At 54.3% G+C, this 17,413-nt stretch overlaps 1 protein-coding gene across 1 annotated transcript in view; it reads right to left on the bottom strand.

Moving 5' to 3' along the window:
- Window positions 1–15,198, bottom strand: part of Ptgfrn (prostaglandin F2 receptor inhibitor) — a 45,463-nt gene extending 30,265 nt beyond the window's left edge. Inside the window, exon 1 of the mRNA XM_070006431.1 lies at window positions 15,082–15,198. Coding sequence (XP_069862532.1) covers window positions 15,082–15,130 — 49 coding nt within the window. The 5' untranslated portion in view covers window positions 15,131–15,198. The remainder of the gene's footprint in view (window positions 1–15,081) is intronic.
- Between the last annotated feature and the right edge of the window lie 2,215 nt (window positions 15,199–17,413).

Here is a 17,413-nt window from a genome sequence, read left to right as displayed (position 1 = left end):
AATCTCACCCTTCCTTGTAGTACGGGATGACGGGTGTGTGCCACGCACTGAGCGAGAGGTTCTGCCCACAATCCTCCCATTCTCAGCCTCCCACAAGCAGCTGGAATTCTAGGAATGGGTCTCCAGTGCCCACCTTGAAGCACCTTTTAAGAGATAAATTCAAGCCTAGTGCACACCAGTGGCTCATGCCTGTAATTCTAGCTACTTAGGAGGCTGAGATGAGGATCACAGTTCAAAGCCACCACAGGCAGGAAAGTCCCTGTGAGACTCTTATCTCCAATTAACCACTTTAAAAAAACAGAAGTGGTGCTGTGACTCAAGTGGTAGAGCACTAGCCTTGAGCTGAAGAGCTGAGGGACAGCGCCCAGGCCCAGAGTTCAAGCCCCACTACTGACAAAAAAAAAAAAAAAGCAAATCCAATGTCATTCCACTGATTGAGATTCCTCAATGTCTGCTGAGCATCTGTAATGGCCTCCAGCCACCCCTGTCCAGGTCTCCGCCTCTCCCCTGCGCACCAGAGCAGCCCAGAGCCTCCGCACCTTTCCACTCCCTGCAAAGTGATCTCCTAAAAACTTGAGGGATTTTTGTTTTGTGCCTCTACTGGGGCTTGAACTCAGGGCCTCAATCTCACGTGGCTTTTTCGTCCAAGGATAATGCTTTACCACTTGAGCTATGCCTCTATTTCTAGACTTTTGCTAGTCAATTGGAGATAAAACTCTATCAGATTGGTCAGTTTGGGCTTTTTCTAACCATGATCCTCAAATCTCAGCTTCCTGAGTATCCAGGATTACAGGTGTGAGCCACAGGCACCTGACCTGAAAGATCAAATTCTAATGCAAGACACACACCCAAGGGTTCTGTGGGCAGGCCCGCCTGTCCTCACACCCGAGCAAGTCAAGATTTTCCATTTCTGCAACAGAAATTCCAATTAGTAACCAGCAATCTGGTATTTAGTACAGACTTCTTTTAATATTGTTAAATAACAGCAAATTATACTTAAAAATAAATATAACTTGTAAGAAATAAAGCATATGGCTGTTCTCAAATCAAAAAGGATATCTACAGAGCCACCCAGCGCCAATTTTTGTCAAAACCTTTTAAACAGTTGATAACAGAGGAAAAAAGAATAAAAATTCCTCCTCGAGTTTTCCAAGTTCTCCTAGTATTTCAAGTTAAAAGCCCCAAACACTTCCAAAGGCAAGTAATGCTACTACAGTTCATCATAAAAATGACTTTTACAAGTAACAACTTTAAATCATGACCTCTTTTGTTTTCAAGAGTTAAATATAAGAAATTTTATGTGTAAAACACTTTTTTTTCGACACAGAGTCCTGAGACGTAGTAAGACTACTGGCCTTCCACTCACAGTCCTCCTGCCTCAGCCTCCCAGGCCTGTATCACCATGCCTGGCCAAACCATTTATCAACTTAAAGCAAAAGTACTAGCCAGGCACTGGTGGCTCATGCCTGTCATCCTAGCTACTCAGGAGGCTGAGATCTGAGGATCATAGTGCAAAGCCAGCCCAGGCAGGAAAGTCCTTGAGACTCTTATCTCCAATAATCACTAGAAAACTGGAAGTGGCACTGTGGCTCACGTGGTAGAGGCTCCAGCCTTGAGCTGAAGAGCACAGAGACAAGAAGTGAGTGTGTCTCTGTCTCTCAAGCCTGTTAGGAGCCCCGGGTCTCTTCTGCATGTAGCACAAAGCAAGTGCACTTCACGTCTGTGCGTGGTGGCCCCAACCCCAGCACCTGCACCTTGCCAGAGCTGTCAGCTCAGGTCAGCCCTCACAGATGAAGACTCAGAGCCCTCTAGCTGCCAGCCCAGTGATGTCTAACCCCTATTCTTAAATTTCTTTACTTAAGACTACAGAAGGAAGGGAGGGAGGGAGGGAGGGAGGGAGGGAGGGAGGAAGGAAGGAAGGAAGGAAGGAAGGAAGGAAGGAAGGAAAACATCTCAGCTAAAGCCAGGCCCCAGAGGCTCATGCCTGTAATCCTTGCTACTCAGGAGGTTGAGTCTGAGGATCCAGGTTCAAAGCCAGCCCAGGCAGACAAACCCAAAAGACTCTAATCTCCAGTGAACCAGCAAAAAGCCAGAAGTAGGGGTGTGGCACAGGTGGTAGAGAACCAGCCTTGAACACAAAAAAATTAGGCAAGAGCCTAAAGCCTTGAGTTCAAGCCCCAGTACTAAGGTTATGCACACGCATGCACACACACACACACACACACAAATCCATGTACACACACCAAAATCAAACTCTCTTTCCACCTCCTTTTAAGAGCCATGGGAAATTGTTTTTTTTGTTTTGTTGGTCCTGGGGCCTGAACTCTGGGCCTGGGCACTGTCCCTCAGCTTTTCAGCTCAAGGCTAACACTCTACCACTTGAGCCACGGCGTCACTTCTGGCTTTTTCCGCTTATGTGATGCTGAGGAATCAAACCCAGGGCCTCATGAATGCTAGGCAAGCACTCTACCACTGAGCTACCTTCCCAGCCCTAGGGAAATAGTCTTTAGTTCTCAAACATTGCTAACATTATTCTAAGTCAAGCCCTGCAGAGCCCTGCAGCCTATCTATAAAGCATTCTTGCAACTGTTTCCTCACTACACAGTGCTCCGCCCACAGCTGCCAGGCAGCAAACAACCAACCTTCCTAATCTGACCATTTGTAAGATGGGTATCAGCATTCCTGAACACACAGGTTCCCGGAGGGCCCTGCCTGCAGCCTCTAGGTGCCTTCCTTCCTTCCCTCCCTCCTTCCCTCTCTCCCTCCTTTCTTCTTTCCTTCCTTCCTTCCCTTCCCCCTCCCCCTTCCTTCCACTGCTAGGACTGGGGCTTGAATTCAGGGCCTGGCTGCTGTCCCTGAGCTTTTTGGCTCAAGGCTAGCACTCTACTTCCAGTTTCCTAATGGTTCATGGGAGGTACGAGTCTTACGGACCTTCCAGCCTAGGCTGGCTTTGAACTATGATCCTCAGATCTCCACCTCCTGAGTAGCTGGGATGACAGATACGAGCTACCTGTGCTGACCCTTATGGAATCTTTAAAGGAGACTCAGGACTGTGGATCTCCAGATGGCGTTCCTGTAACCAGGTGAGCTGGGAATGAACACCGAGAAGCTCAAACTTCTGGCGCCTTTCCTGGAGTAATGAAAAGGTTCAGTCTCCCCAGGTGGGCACCAGGGCTGGCAGGGCAGGAAAGTACCAGTGTCACAGAGGAAAAGACACCAATGTGTGTGGTCAACAAGTCACAGCCAGCACCGGATGTGCATTGAAGTCATGGGCCAGGGCGGGGCGGGGCGGGGGGGGGGGGGGGGAGAGGAGTGGAGAGCTCCGAGCCCCCTCTCCTGGCGAGCAGGGTTCTACCACACAGTGCAGGCCACCACCAAGGAAAAGCTGAGACACTTAAACCAGCACCGCACTACCACTCATCCAATGATAAAACACTGGACAAACAGGGGCGGGGGGGGGGGGGGGAGTGGAGATCTGTGACCTTCTCGAAAGGTGTCAAGGTGTTGGTGGACCCCAGGATGAAAGGAAGGGTGTAAGCAACCACAGACAGGCACTGGCTAAGGCTGCAGGCCCCTGCTTGCACGCAAGGATTCTGGAAGGATTCCTGCTGGGTCACTAGGCAAACTGGGCCCGTAAAAAATGGCTGGGTAACAGGGTGCTAGTGGCTCGTACCCTTCATTCCAGCTACTCCAGAGGCTGAGATCAAGGAATCACGGTTCAAATACAGCCTGGGCAGGAAAGCTTGTGAGACTCTGATATCCAATGAACCAGAGAAAAGCTGGAACTAGAGCTGTGGCTCAAGGGGTAAAGCACCAGCCTTGAGAGAAAGAGCTAAGGACAGTGCCTAGACCCTGAGTTCAAGCCCCAGGACTGAAAACACACACACACACACACACACACACACACACACACACACACACACAGGACTGAAAACACACACACACACACACACACACAAACACAAACACACACACACACACACACACACACAGGACTGAAAACACACACACACACACACACACACACACACACACACACACACACACACACACACACACACACACACACACACACACACACACACACACACACACACACACACACACACACACACACACACACACACACACACACACACACACACCCTCTCAATCTCCGAAGGACAAAAACAGGAGACTGACCTTCTGAAAAGTTATCTGATCAAATGATAATATTTTTATAAAAGATAAAAAAACCACACGAGGACAATCTGTCCTGAAAAATAACCAAAAAAGAACCCAATCGAGATGCTTTAAAGACTTCTGTCTGGCCAGGTACTGTAGCTCATGTCTGTAATCCTAGCTACTCAGGAGGCTGAGATCTGAGGACTGTGGTTTGAAATCAGTCTGGGCAGGAAAGTCTGTGTGAGACTCTCATCTCCAACATACCACTCAAAAACCAGAAGTGGCACTGTGACTCAAGAGTGGTAGAATGCTAGCCTTGAGCAAGAAAGTTCAGGGACAGTGCCCAGGCCCTGAGTTCAAGTGACCAGGCACTGCTGAGGATTATGTGCGTTGTATATAATGAACAGCTGTTCCACCCTCAACCATTTTCAACCCGGCCAGGGCCGCCTGTTGGCTTCTATAGGACACCAATCCTCTGGTTAGTTACAGAGAATGACACATGCAGGTGGACAGGCTGGGGTCGGGGCAGAGAGCAGCCGGCAGCACTTCCCTTCCCTTCCCGCCTCTCCCTCCACCCAGTCTTCAGCCTCCTATGCTTGTGCTCCACTCTTCTTTGCCTTGCCCAGCCCTCTCCCCAACACACCTGTCTCTCACATCTGCAGACCCTGCCAGATGTGGAGTGGTGTGGGTTCTATCCAGGCCTCCCAGAGCCAGCCGGTGGCAGCCCTGGAAGAGAGGGTCAACACCTCATGTCTGGCTGGGCAGTCTGGCTGCACCCCCACTGCCCGCACACCAAACACACCGGCCTGCCAGATACCTGTCACTGCTCATCTGAAGAAAGGACTTGTGGTGGCCACTTTGAAGCAGGGCTGGGGGCAGGGCGGAGGGGGGAGAGAGGGGGAGGGAGAGGGAGAGAGAGAGAGAGAGAGAGAGAGAGAGAGAGAGAGAGAGAGAGAGAGAGAGAGAGAGAGAGAGAGAGAACAAGAGAACAAGAGAACGAGAGAACGAGAGAACGAGAGAACGAGAGAACGAGAGAACGAGAGCTCAAGTGCCAGTACAGGGACTCAAATTGGGGCTTTGCCCCCTTGACTGGCTTTTTTCATCAGGGCTGGTCCACCCTGAGCCACACCTCTGCTTCCAGGATGAGACTTTTTATGCAGCAAGTAAACAAAGGAAATGGAGAATCCCAGTGCTTTTCAGAGAAGGCATAACCATTAAACAAGATGACATGGCATTCTCTCCCATCTCAGCCCCTCTCTCTGGAACTGACAACCCCACCCTCCACTCAGGGGGTATTCACTGAATACCAACATACCCCAGGAGCCAGAGACAGGAGGATCTCAGTTCAAGGCCAGCCCAGGCAAAAGTCAGCAAGACCCTATCTCAAACTAAGCTGAGTGTGGTGGTGGGTGTCTGTGGTCCCAGCTGCGTGGAAGGCGGAGATCCGAGGGTCGGGGTCCAAGGTGGGCTTGGGCAAAAGTAGGAGACCCTCTCTGAAAAAGGAACTAAAAGCTCATTGGCATGATTAATACACACTGAAAAGTAATCTTTCTGAAAAAGGGAAGAAAGAAAACTAGGCCTAGATTTGGGGGTGGGAGGGGGCGTGGCCGGAGCTGGGAGGGTTAACAAAAAGGATGACTGTAGGGGCCTTAGTTTATCTGCAAGTGTGAAAACAGAACAATGAAATCTGCTGGAATCAGTTTAGGAAGGGGGAAGGGGACCCCATACCCTGCACTCTTGTGTGGAAATGTCACAAGGAAAACTCCCCATTAGAACCATTGTAGAACAAGAGTGGGAAGGGAGAGAGGGAGGGAGAAAGGGAGGGAAGGGTTAGAGAACATGGCCTAAGTAGCTGGACAAGCACAAAGTCCTGAGTTCATCTCCAAAACCACTGAAGAGCAGGGAAGCCCCTGCTGAGGGTCGGCTCACCTTGGCGTACCCCAAACTTGTCTGTCTGTTCCTTTCATTATCGGGGAGCCCCTGGAAGGGGCACGGGGCTCCCCAATCACCACAGCCTTTCCCAGCTACAGCCTGGTGATGTAATGATGTGACCAATCTATCTCAAAAAGCGTCTGGAGTTTTAGACTCAGCATTGACCTTTAGGCTGTCATATAGTTAGGACATCAGGAATTGCTTGGTCTCATTAATGTCAGAAACATTCCCTCATTAAAACATTTTCAAGAAAGTTCTTGGGCCAGGGCATCACAGAAAATGAAAGGATCCGTGGGGGGCAAATATGAAACAAAGCACAGACCAGAGATCAGCTCTAGCAGGGCCCAGGAGCTCAGGCCTGTCATCCCAGCTGAGGAGACTGAGATCAGAGGCTCAAGGTTTGAAGCCAGCCTGGACAGAGAAGTGCTGGAGACTATCTCCAATTCACCAGTCAAGAGCTGGAAGTGAGTTTTGGCTCAAGTGGCACTACACCAGTCTTGATAGAAAAAGCTGAGCAAAAACACAAAAGCACTGAGTTCAAGCTCCCAAACCAGCGCGCACACACACACACACACACACACACACACACACACACACACAGAAGCGCTGGACAGATAGCAGTGACAGTGATAATGCAGCCAGTGGGACAACCCCCTGCCCCTCCCTGCCACAGGCACTTGACGCTGTACCAGGACTGCGGAAGTCTGGTTCTCTGCCCAGTGCACATCAGCATGAAGTCAGGAAGGGAACAGAAGCCATCTGGAGCAGAGAGCTGCACCACCACCGCCACGGGAGGAGCGGGTGGAGGGGCAGTCAGGGGACCCCCGAGTGCTGTGTCACAGATACACACACACACACACACACACACACACACAGTTGCCAGGCGGTACTGGGGCCTGAGTTCTTCCTTAGCTTTTTCTCTTCAAGGTGGAGCTCTACCACTTGAGCCATGCCTCAATTATCAGCTTTTGGCTGGTTCATTAGAGATAAGAGCCTCCTGTCGGAGCTGGCTTCAAACCCCGATCCTCAGATCTCTGCCTTCTGAGTAGCTAGGATGACAAGCATGAGCCACTAGTCTGGGCTCCATGCTGGCATGTTAATGAAATGTGTTGGGGGGACAAATAGGTTATTAAAGCAGAATTCGAGTGAACACAGCACATGAGTACACAGGCTGCCCCATGGCCCCACAGCACAGCAGGTAGGCCCCCCGCCCTTCCCAGAAGACACCTGGGTCTCTTATCAGTGCTAGTCCTCAGAGCCTCCATAATTGTTATGTGAGCTGTTTTCCTCCAACCAGAAATAGGATTACAACCTGACTTATCACCTTCATTTGGCACACTGGAGACTACACCAGACCTGTCTGAGGCTCGCACTTCTCAGGATGCCTTTGCTCCCTCTTCCCCTGAACTAAAAACCATAGCCCCCCAAGCTCGAGACACTTACCTGGCCAGCCTACATCATCAGCTAACCCCAAATGGAACTTGCCAAGAGAGACTTGAAACAGCCAAACTGGTCCTTTCCTACCTGAGATGCCTTTCCTACTCCTGGATCTCAACTCACTAGATCACAGGCTCTGTGCATCTTCCCTATAGTATCAGCCCCTGGTCTCCACTACATGTCTACAGCTCCAACAGGGATGCAATGGCTCATTCACTCCATCCTTCCAGGACAGTTAAGATCCATTCTGCGGCTCAGCTACAACTGGTTTTATTCTGGACTCCATTTCCTAATTGCTTCATGCTCTCTCAGTGTCACATGTGTGACAGTCTCCAAGGTAAGATGCAAGGAAAAACAGGAATGCCCCCTCTGCCGAGAGTGATTTCAATCTTCGAGGGTCACAACTGCTCTGGCTTGCACCCATATGCCTGTGCACCCGGCTTGCAGCTGACTCTCTAGGTTTCTCGACTCAAGATGACGGCTATAATGTCTTCTAATAAATAAGAAAACATGCGGAGGTGCCAGCTTTCAGAAAATGGAAACGCACAGAGCAGTGCCAAAAATGGTTTTTCTTTTTACTTCCTCACTGCGACATAAGCCAACTCAGACCCCAGGTCAGTGGAGGCCATTTTGCTACAGGCAAGGGGGACAAGAGCACTGATGCCCACCCCTGCAGCTCTGACATAGTGCAAGGCAACCACTGACTTAAAAAACAGCCCGGAACTCACTCCTAGAGGCTCCTAACAAGCTTCAAAGTATCTGCATGCAAGCGGGGCACTGGTTCATGCCTATAACTCCAGCTACACAAGAGGCTGAGATCGGAGGCTTGAGGTTCAGAGCCAGGGTAGGCAGGAAAGTCTGTGAGACTCTTATCTCTAAAGTAACGAAGTACTTTAGAGTACCAAAACCCCCAAAGTAGGAGCTGTGACTCAAGTGGTAGAGCCGTACATAGCCTTGAGTGAAAAAGCTCAGGGGCAGTGCCCAGGCTCTGAGTTCAAGCCCCAGGACTGACACCAAAAAGAAAACAAAGTAGAGACAGACAGAGATAGGCAAGCCACACAAGTGGGCTCCACAGGAACACCAGCGGCAGGACACTGGTCGTGGGACACTGCGGCCAGACACCAGCAGCAGGACACCAATGGCCGGACACCGGTGACCTGACACCAGGGGCAGGACACCGGCGGTGGGACATTGTGGCAGGACACCACGGCTGGACACCAGCAGCAGGACACCGATGGCTGGACACTGGCAGCAGGACACTGCAGACGGACACCAGCAGATTAAGCAGGGCAGACGGGGCAGCACCACTATGCAGCCAGGGCTAAGGTCAGAAACACAGGTTCCTATCAACATCATGGAGATGTTTCTTCTAGATGTTTCTTCCCAGTCCAGATGCTATCCAGCACCATTCTCAACTTACCCCTGATAGACCAGGAAGAAGGAGGATACCCCCAAAACCTGGACACATTTTTTTTTACCCTTCTGCTGATATTGGGACTTGAACCCAAGGCCTGGGCATTTGTTTCTTAGAATTTTTGCTCAAAGCTGGTGCTCTACCAACTTGATCCACAGCTTCACTTTCTGCTTTTTGCTTTTAATTGGAGATACAAGTCCCTTGGATTTGTCTGGCCTGGCTGGCTTTGGACAGCGATCCTCAGGTCTCAGCTTCCCGAGTAGCTAGGGTCACAGGCCCAGATTAAGACATTGCTTAACCAAGTCAAGACCACAGAATAGAGATGTCAACCACCATCAGGAAGTGTGTAAAATCCAAAGTGGCTGTGGTGAGTACACTCGGAATGTGCCCTGGGGCTCTTCCTGTGTAGCCTCGGGTCTGGGCGGGAAGCCTGCCTGGCATCCACCAGCCCTGAGGGGTAAAGACCTGCGAGAGTACAAGTCGCATTTCTGAGATGTGCTTACTCCATTCCTGCATCCTCTCGGCTCCATATCCTCAATCAAAGCTTGTGAATTAAAAAAAAATAATAAGAAAAAGAAACAGCAGGTGAGGCCTGGCTGGCCCAGAAGCCTCCACGGGGGAAAGGCCAGGGAGCCTAGTGGTGAGACTGCCTCCCTCCGTCCCACCCACCCACCCACCCACCCACCCAGAGGGCCCCTGTGGAAGACCCCAGCACTGGAAATGGGCCGAAGCCAGGCCACCACCCAGCCCCAGCCTGGTGGTTCAGAGACGCCAGGGAGGTGAGGGGCAGCCGGCGCAGGCTGCAAATACAGGCAAGAAACCAGGAAAACCAGGATCAACCAGAAGCCAGATGGGCAGGGGACAGGGGACTCAGGGGATTCTGGAGATGGAAGCGAGGCCCCCTGGGACCAGCCGCCCAGCTAAGAGCTGCTCAGCTACAGCTGTGAAGGACGCACTGCATGTCACACTGAGGGCTGGAATCCAAGTCTCCTGACTTAAGAAGCAAGCAACAAATGTTACCACATTTAAGCTACTTGTAGCAACTCCATTCCAGGTGTGCAAAGAAACATTTTGACTCAGAATGATCTGAATCAACACAGAAAGACAGAACAGTCTGGAGAAGGTGCCAGGATTGAACGCCAGGGGTTCTGTCTGGGTTTGAATCCCTAACACTTACACTATTGCCTTCCGTGAGTTTAACTTGCCTCAGTTTCCTCACTTGTCAAGTGAGCGAGAAGCTCCCTCACAGGATTGTAAAGCCTGGAAAATGAGTCACCCTAAAAGCACAAAATAAATTCTACATAAAAGGGAGGAAGAACAGCCACTGATGGTTCACACGAATGGATCACCCCACCATTCAGGCTGAGCTCTGAGGGCCGAGGTATGAAGTCAGCCTGGACAAATTCCCAAGACTCCTGTCTCCAATGAACCAGCAAAAAGCCAGAAGTGGAGGTGTGGCTCACATGGTACAGCGTCAGTGGAAAAAGCTAAAGGAGTATTGCCAGGCCAAGTTCAAGCTCCAGTACAGGTGCATGCACACACTCACACACACATACACACACACGCACACGCACGCACATGCACACCACACTTAGTAAGGAGACAAATATTGAGACAAAAAAAACCCATTGACTCTGCCAACGGCAGAATTCACCTTTTCCACAAGATAAACTATGGAGAATTTTTGCTGCTGCATTATTTTCCCAAGCAAAGTTGGATGGCTTCGCAGCTCTGTCTCTAGCAAACCAATGCAGTTAAACAGAACGGCCACGGGTACCTGAGCACCCTCCTGCCCCCTGGATAATGTGGGGTGCAGATGCCTCCCAGAGAGCCCACACCTGATTTCCCATGGCCAGATGTAGCCCCACTATAAACACATAGATGCAATGGGGAGGGAGCAGGATCAGCTAGACAATTCACCCAACAACGGAATGCCCACGTAAATGCCCCCAGCCCGACGCCTGGTCAGCCGTGATCCCCACAACCAGGGCTCTAGGCAGCAGGCTAATAAGAATAATTAGAGCCAGGGCAGGCATTAATCAGCTTGGCAGATACAGGAATTCTGTTAACAAGGCTAAAATGAGTGCCAAGAAATCTCTGAAGGCCCCCATGCTTCAAAGACTGCCAAAGCTGCTGGCCGGTTCCTGGGATTCCTCCCGCAGGCCTCCTTCTAAGGCTGCCTCCTCCTGAGGCTGCCTCCTGCGTCTCTCCTCAGGCAGGCGTGGGGATCCGGCCTGGGGTGGCGGGCTGGGGCATCTCTGGGGCTGCCACCACTGCCTGCCCACTTCACCCCCAGATGCTCCTTCCTGTCTGTAAGCACACTTTGGCTAGCAAATGGCAATCTGATTTCAGCCAAATACCCACCCAACGCAAGATTACAGTGACGGCCAATTGGTCAATGTTCTCCTTCTCAGAGTCCTGAGATCAAATCCCAGCCCTGCCACAAAGATGGGTAGATTAGACAAAGTTACTTAGACTTCCTGGACATCGGTTTCCTCATTGATAAGGAGAAAATGCCAGTGCCAGATGACAGGTCAGTGACAGGTGTGTAAGGACGGACAGGGGACAGTGACAGGTATGCGAGGATGGACAGGGGACAGAAAGCACGCTAAGAGCCTGGCATTTAGTGCTACAGGTACTCTGTGCCTACAAGGCATAAGGAGGAGCGGGTGCCTATCACTCAGGCCTGTAATTCTAGCTACTCAGGAGGCTGAGATCCAGAGGATACAAGGCCAAAGCTAGCCTGGATTGAAAAGCCCAATTAATCAGCAAAAAGCCAGGCTGGGGACATAGATCAAGTGCTGGAGGGGCAGTCCTGAGCAATTAAGCAGAGGGAGGCTATGAGGCTCCTGAGTTTATGCCCCTGGATGGGAGAAAAGAGGGGGGGAGGAAGAGAAAGGAGGAGGGGGAGCAAGGAGAGAAGCAGAGGGAGTGAGAAGAGGGGGAGGGAAACAGGGGGAGAGGGAGCTCTGACGACTAAGAATAGTGACAGGGGTATGGCCTGATGGCAAAGCCCTTTCCTAGCATGCACAAGGCTCTGAATTCCACCTCTAAAGGAACAGGGTGTTGTTTTTTTCTCTCTCTCTCTTATATCCTTTCACACTGCCAGAGTGCTAGCTGTCCCCCAAGATCTGGGGCTGGAGGACAGACCCCCAGGCACCGTTTCTCAAAGGCACATTGTAGCAACCACTATTGAGTCTTACTTGTTAGCTCCGCTCAGCCTACCTCATTAATGTAATACCCTTCCGTAGCATTTGAATTTTAAAATGCACAGGGAGTGCTTTTGTCACTTAAAAATGATTTCAATGGATTTCCAAAAAAAAAAAAAAATTAAAGAGATAAAGAGAATATGTAAATCCTTCTCCACAACCTCTCCAGGCCTTCCAGCCTCCCTCAGACACACAACCTCCTCCCTCAGACACACCCTCCAGCCTGCCACGTTAACCCCACCCCACCCATTTCCCATAGTGGAAAGGATCTGACAGCCTGACAGCGGGGCCACCTAACAGCCTGGAACCAGCAGTTCCCCAGCTACTCAGGAGGCTGAGACAGGAGGATCACAGTTCAGAGCCAGCAGGGGTGGGAAAGTCATGGGACTCTCATCTCCAATTAACCACCGGAAAGCCAGAAGGGAAGCATGGTACAGTCAGCCTGGTAACTGCATCCAGGCCCTGAGTTCAAGCCCTAGGACGGGTGTAAGACAACTCCAAAGGATGTGACGATAATGTATATGAATTTAAGTCAGCCAAAGCTTATCAGACACCCACTGTGTGTTTCAAACCTACTAGTCATAGACTAAAACAGCCATGGAGGCCAAGTGGCCCAGCTCCGGGGCTCTCGTGTCCAGGGCAGGAAACAGACTCTCCAAAAGATCCAACAGGGCCTACACCTGGCACAAAGCCTCCAGGATGTGCCCTAGCCCCTGCGGGTGCTCCCCACTGTCCTCCTCCCATCATCCATGGGCCTCAGGGCCATTTCTGAGCCACATTCTAGGTGGATCCCCACAGCACTCCCCCACACACTCCTCCTCTCCAATTTCTAATGATTCTTGAGGCTCAGCTCCAATGTCATCTCTTCCACAGAAGGAGCCCTGGCCCCAAGTCCAAATGAATCCTCCTCCCCACCCTCTGCCCCTCCTCCTCATTACCTGCACTTGGTTTGTGTCTGGCAGGCTTTTGCCTGGGACTCCCAGTAACTTTTGTGGACTCCATGGGGATTCTAGAATGGCCTTTGAGGGCTGGACTCCGGTAGTTCTCACCTGTAATCCTAGCTATTCAAAGCCAGCCTAGGTAGAAAAGTCCTTGAGCCTCTTCTCTCCAATTAACCAGCAAAAAGGCAGACGTGGAGGTATATAGTTCAAGGGGTGGAGTGCCAGCCTTGAGGGAAAAAGCCAAGTGCAAGCACAAGCCCTGAGTTCAAGCCCCACACCAGCACCACCTCTGCCCCCCAAGACAGGATTTGTGTAAGGGATGACTGGGACCAGGGCTCCTCTGCCGTGGGTGCAGGGAAGCCACAGAGGAGAGGGGCCAGGCTGGGAGTAACAGAAGCTGTAGGACACCACATGTGACCCCGCCTTCCAAATCAGAGCAGAGAGAAACAGGCAGAGGGCCCAGGGCACTCAGCAGAGCCAGGGGACAGAGCCAGGGGCTGCTACTCCTATCATTCATACAATCCTTGGCAGGTGACTCAGAAAATTCCTGTTCCCCTCCCCCTCGTAGACACACAGAACCAGGATCTTCCAGCTTCTTTGTTGTTTTGTGTATGTGTGTGCACGCATGTACTCACACACACACCTGACAGTGCTGGAACTAGAACTCAAGCCCCTTCTGCTCTACCCTAGCTTTGACGGGCTCAGCTAGGCTCTAACATGTGACCACACCTCCACCTGCTCTACCTGGGCCTTTCACCTTCTCAGCTAGGGCCCTATCCTGGGACCACACCTCCACCTGCTCTACCCAGGCTTTGACTGCTCAGCTAGGCCTCTATCCTGGGACCACACCTCCACCTCCAGCTTCTTTGGTGGTTAACTGGAAGTCTCTTAGATTTGTCTGCTGGGACTGGCTTTGAACCACCATCCCCAGATCCCGGCCTCCTGTGTAGCTAGGATGACAGGGGTGAGCCACCAGCGCCCAGTTTGGGGGGTCTTTTTGTTTGTTGCACCAGAGGGGGGGGGGAACCCAGGACTTGTGGGGTCCGGGCGACCCTCCAGGCTGGGCCTGCCCCCTCCCACCCCCCCACCCCAGCTCACCCTCTCCTCCCCCACCCGCTCTCCAGAAACTGGTGGTGTTTTGTGGACGGAGCACTTTCGGGGAGTCCTCCCCGCCAGTGACCGCCAGAAGGCTGGGCGGCCGGCCTCCGTGTCCCCACCCGCGCCCGGGGGGGGGGGGGAATGCGGGAGGGCGGGTGGAAGGCTCCAGGCCTTCCCGGGGGCTGGGGGAGGGGCTGCCGGGAGCCCGGGGACCCGGGGCGGCGGCGGACCCCGGCTGCCCCGTGCGGGCGCGGGACCGGCTGCCCCCGGCCCCGGCCCCCGATCCCCGGCCCCCACTGCCCGGGCCCCGGCACGCGGCGCGGGGCGCGCATCCAGAAGGCTCCTGGGGTGCGGAGGCCCGAGCGGGGACAGGTAGAGAAAGTTGGCGCGGCCGGGCCCGGCCTTTGTGCGCGGGCGCGGCGCCCGGGGCCGCGCGTGACCTTCGTCCGGGGAAGTTGGACGGGGAGGGGGCGCGGGTTCGAAGGCAGCCCGGCACCCGCGGGCCAACAGGTAGGGCGCGACGGCGGCGCGGGGCGCGGGGCCCCGGCACGTGCGGGGCCCAGGCCCGGCCGGGCAGCGCCGCCACCCGGGGCGCCCAGGGGTCGGGGCGCCCCTGCCGGCCGGGTCCATCGGTCTCCCGGGGCCGCCCGCCGCCCCTCCCCGGCCGCGCCCCCCGGTACCCCCAGCTCCCCGGCCGCGCCCCCCGACGCTCCTCGGGCCGCGCCCCCGGTCCCCCCGGGTCCCCCCAGCCCCGGGCCGCGCCCCCGGTCTCCCCGGGTCCCCCCAGCCCCGGGCCGCGCCCCCGGTCCCCCCGGGTCCCCCCAGCCCCGGGCCGCGCCCCCCGGTCCCCCCGGGTCCCCCGATCCCCGGGCCCGCGCGCACTCACCCAGCCACAGGAGCGCCAGCAGCAGCGGCCTCGGCGCCGGACGCCCCATGCTCGCGGGGCGGGAGCGCCGCCGCCCGGCCTCCGCCTCCTCCCCGCCGTCCTCCGGGCCGGCCTCCGCCTCCTCCTCGCCGGCCTCCTCCCCGCCGGCCTCCCCCGCCGCCGCCGCCGCCGCCGCCTCCAGCTCCAGAGTCAGCGCCCCTCAGCCCGGCCGCGCGCCCGCCCCGCGCTCCCCGCCGGCCAGGAAGCCCCGGGCAGCGGCCGCCCCTCCCGCCGCCCGCCGCCGCCCGCCAGCCGGGAGCCCCGGAGCCCGCCGCTCCGGACGCCCCGCGCCGCTACCGAAGCGCCGGGCAGCACCGCGGCGCTCGCCCGCCCGCGCGCCCGTCCGCGCGCCCGCCCGCCCCGCGCACCCGCCCGCGCCGCCGCCCCGCGCGCCACCGGCCGCAAACACAAACTTCCCCGGCCCCGCCCCCGCCGGCCCCGCCCCCCCAGGTAACGGGGGCGGAGCCAGAGCCTGCTTAAAGGGGAGGCGAAGCCGCGGGGCCCACCCCCCCCGCCCCGCCCACCGGAAAACTTTCCGCCGACCTTTAAAAGTTGGGCCTGGAAATCCCACCGCGTGGGTCTCCCGCGGCGGGACCCCCGGGCCTTTGCTGTCCCCAACCCCGTTGCGGGAGACCCAGGCGTCTACGGGCCGGGTGGGCTGCCCTTGTGTTCCACCTTCACCCTCTGCAGGATGCTGGTGTGCTGATCACACAGCTGTACACACACAGACACAGCACACAGCTGTGGTCCTGCACACGGTTTGCACTCTCGTGTGTGAGCCGGTGTTGGGGCTTGAACTCAGGGACTGGGCGCTGTCCCTAGCTGCTTCACTCAAGGCTAGCGCTCTACCGCTTTGAACCACAGCGCCATTCTGGGTTTGGGGTAGTTATTCAGAGATAAGAGTCTCACAAGGGCTGGGAAGGTGGCTCAGTGGTAGAGCGCTTGCCTTGCATGCCTGAGGCCCTGGGTTCGATTCCTCAGCACCACATAAGCAAAAAGAAAAAAGCCAGAAGTGGTGCTGTGGCTCAAGTGGTACAGTGCTAGCCTTGACTTGAAGAGCTGAGGGACAGCACCCAGGCCCAGAGTTCAGGCCCCACGACCAGACCACCCCCCCCCAAATTCTTAACCAGACTGGCTTTGAACCACTGTCTTCAGATCGCAGCCTCCTGAGTAGCCAGGATTACAGGCGTGAGCCATCTGTGCCTGGATAAGTTTACATTTTTAATTTATTAATAGAACCTTGAGCTTTACTGCCTGAGCTACAACTCCAAATCTATCATTAAAGAAATGGGTTTTTTGGTAGTAAACAGATTAAGACTCTCAACCATTTTCTGCCCCAGTTGGCTTCAAACCAGGATCCTCAGATCTCAGTCTCCTGAGCCACCAGCACTGGGCTGACTCTTCTACACCACTGAGGATGTGTAGAAGAGTCTGGACCACACATTTTGGTGCTTGGTCGGGTGCAGCTTAGTACAGCTTGCCCCTGTGCCATCTCTGTCTAGTAATGTAAGGGCTCTGAGAGGGACGCATCTCCACCCTGTTTCCCCAGGTGGCTGCAGAGATTTTTGCTAGAAATGCTTTTTAACAAATGAATGCAAGTCTGGGCACATTCCCAGTGCATACTAGGCCCTGGCTATGAATCTACAGAGAGAATGAACGCCAGGCACCGACACTAAAACAGTGAGTCACCGGGCAGGTCCTGTGCCCTTTGGGTGAATTCAGTCTGGGCACGGTGACGTGGAAGGTGTGGTGGTGGGGACATAGTCAGCCATGACAGAAGCCGGGAGAGGTCCGTCCAGGGAGGGGTCTTCAGAAAGGCTGCCAGAGTGCTGAGGCTCAAAGATGGCAGTTCTCTAGCTGCCAGGTACTTGTGGGTGATTGACAGAAGGTGTGGGCTGCATGTGACAAGGGGCTCTTCTCTGCTTCTGTCCCTCCCCCAATTAATGGTGCATCTGACAACCATAGACATCATGGTGAACTGGTGAAGTGGTTAAAGTAAACAAGACTGCCCAGACAAGGCCAGGAGAATGAGACTTGGTAGATAGCTGTTGGTGGTGGGTAATCACCCAGAGAAGAGGAACAGAGATTAGTATTCAGAAATTGGGCTTGAACTCAGGGCCTCAAGCTCTTGGCACTTTTCACTCAAGGTTAGCGCTCTACCGCTTGAGTCACACCTCTACTTTCAGCGTTGGCTAGTTAATTGGAGCTTGGAGTCTCTCAGATTTTGTTTCTTCCGGCTGGCTTTGAAAACTGTGATCCTCAGATCTCAGCCTCCTACATAGCTAGGTGTGAG

This window comes from Dipodomys merriami, unplaced genomic scaffold (assembly GCF_024711535.1).
Source record: "Dipodomys merriami isolate MVZ:Mamm:240054 unplaced genomic scaffold, mDipMer1.0.p SCAF_7, whole genome shotgun sequence".
Lineage (NCBI taxonomy): Eukaryota > Metazoa > Chordata > Mammalia > Rodentia > Heteromyidae > Dipodomys > Dipodomys merriami.
This window is presented reverse-complemented; position numbering and strand designations above follow the sequence as displayed.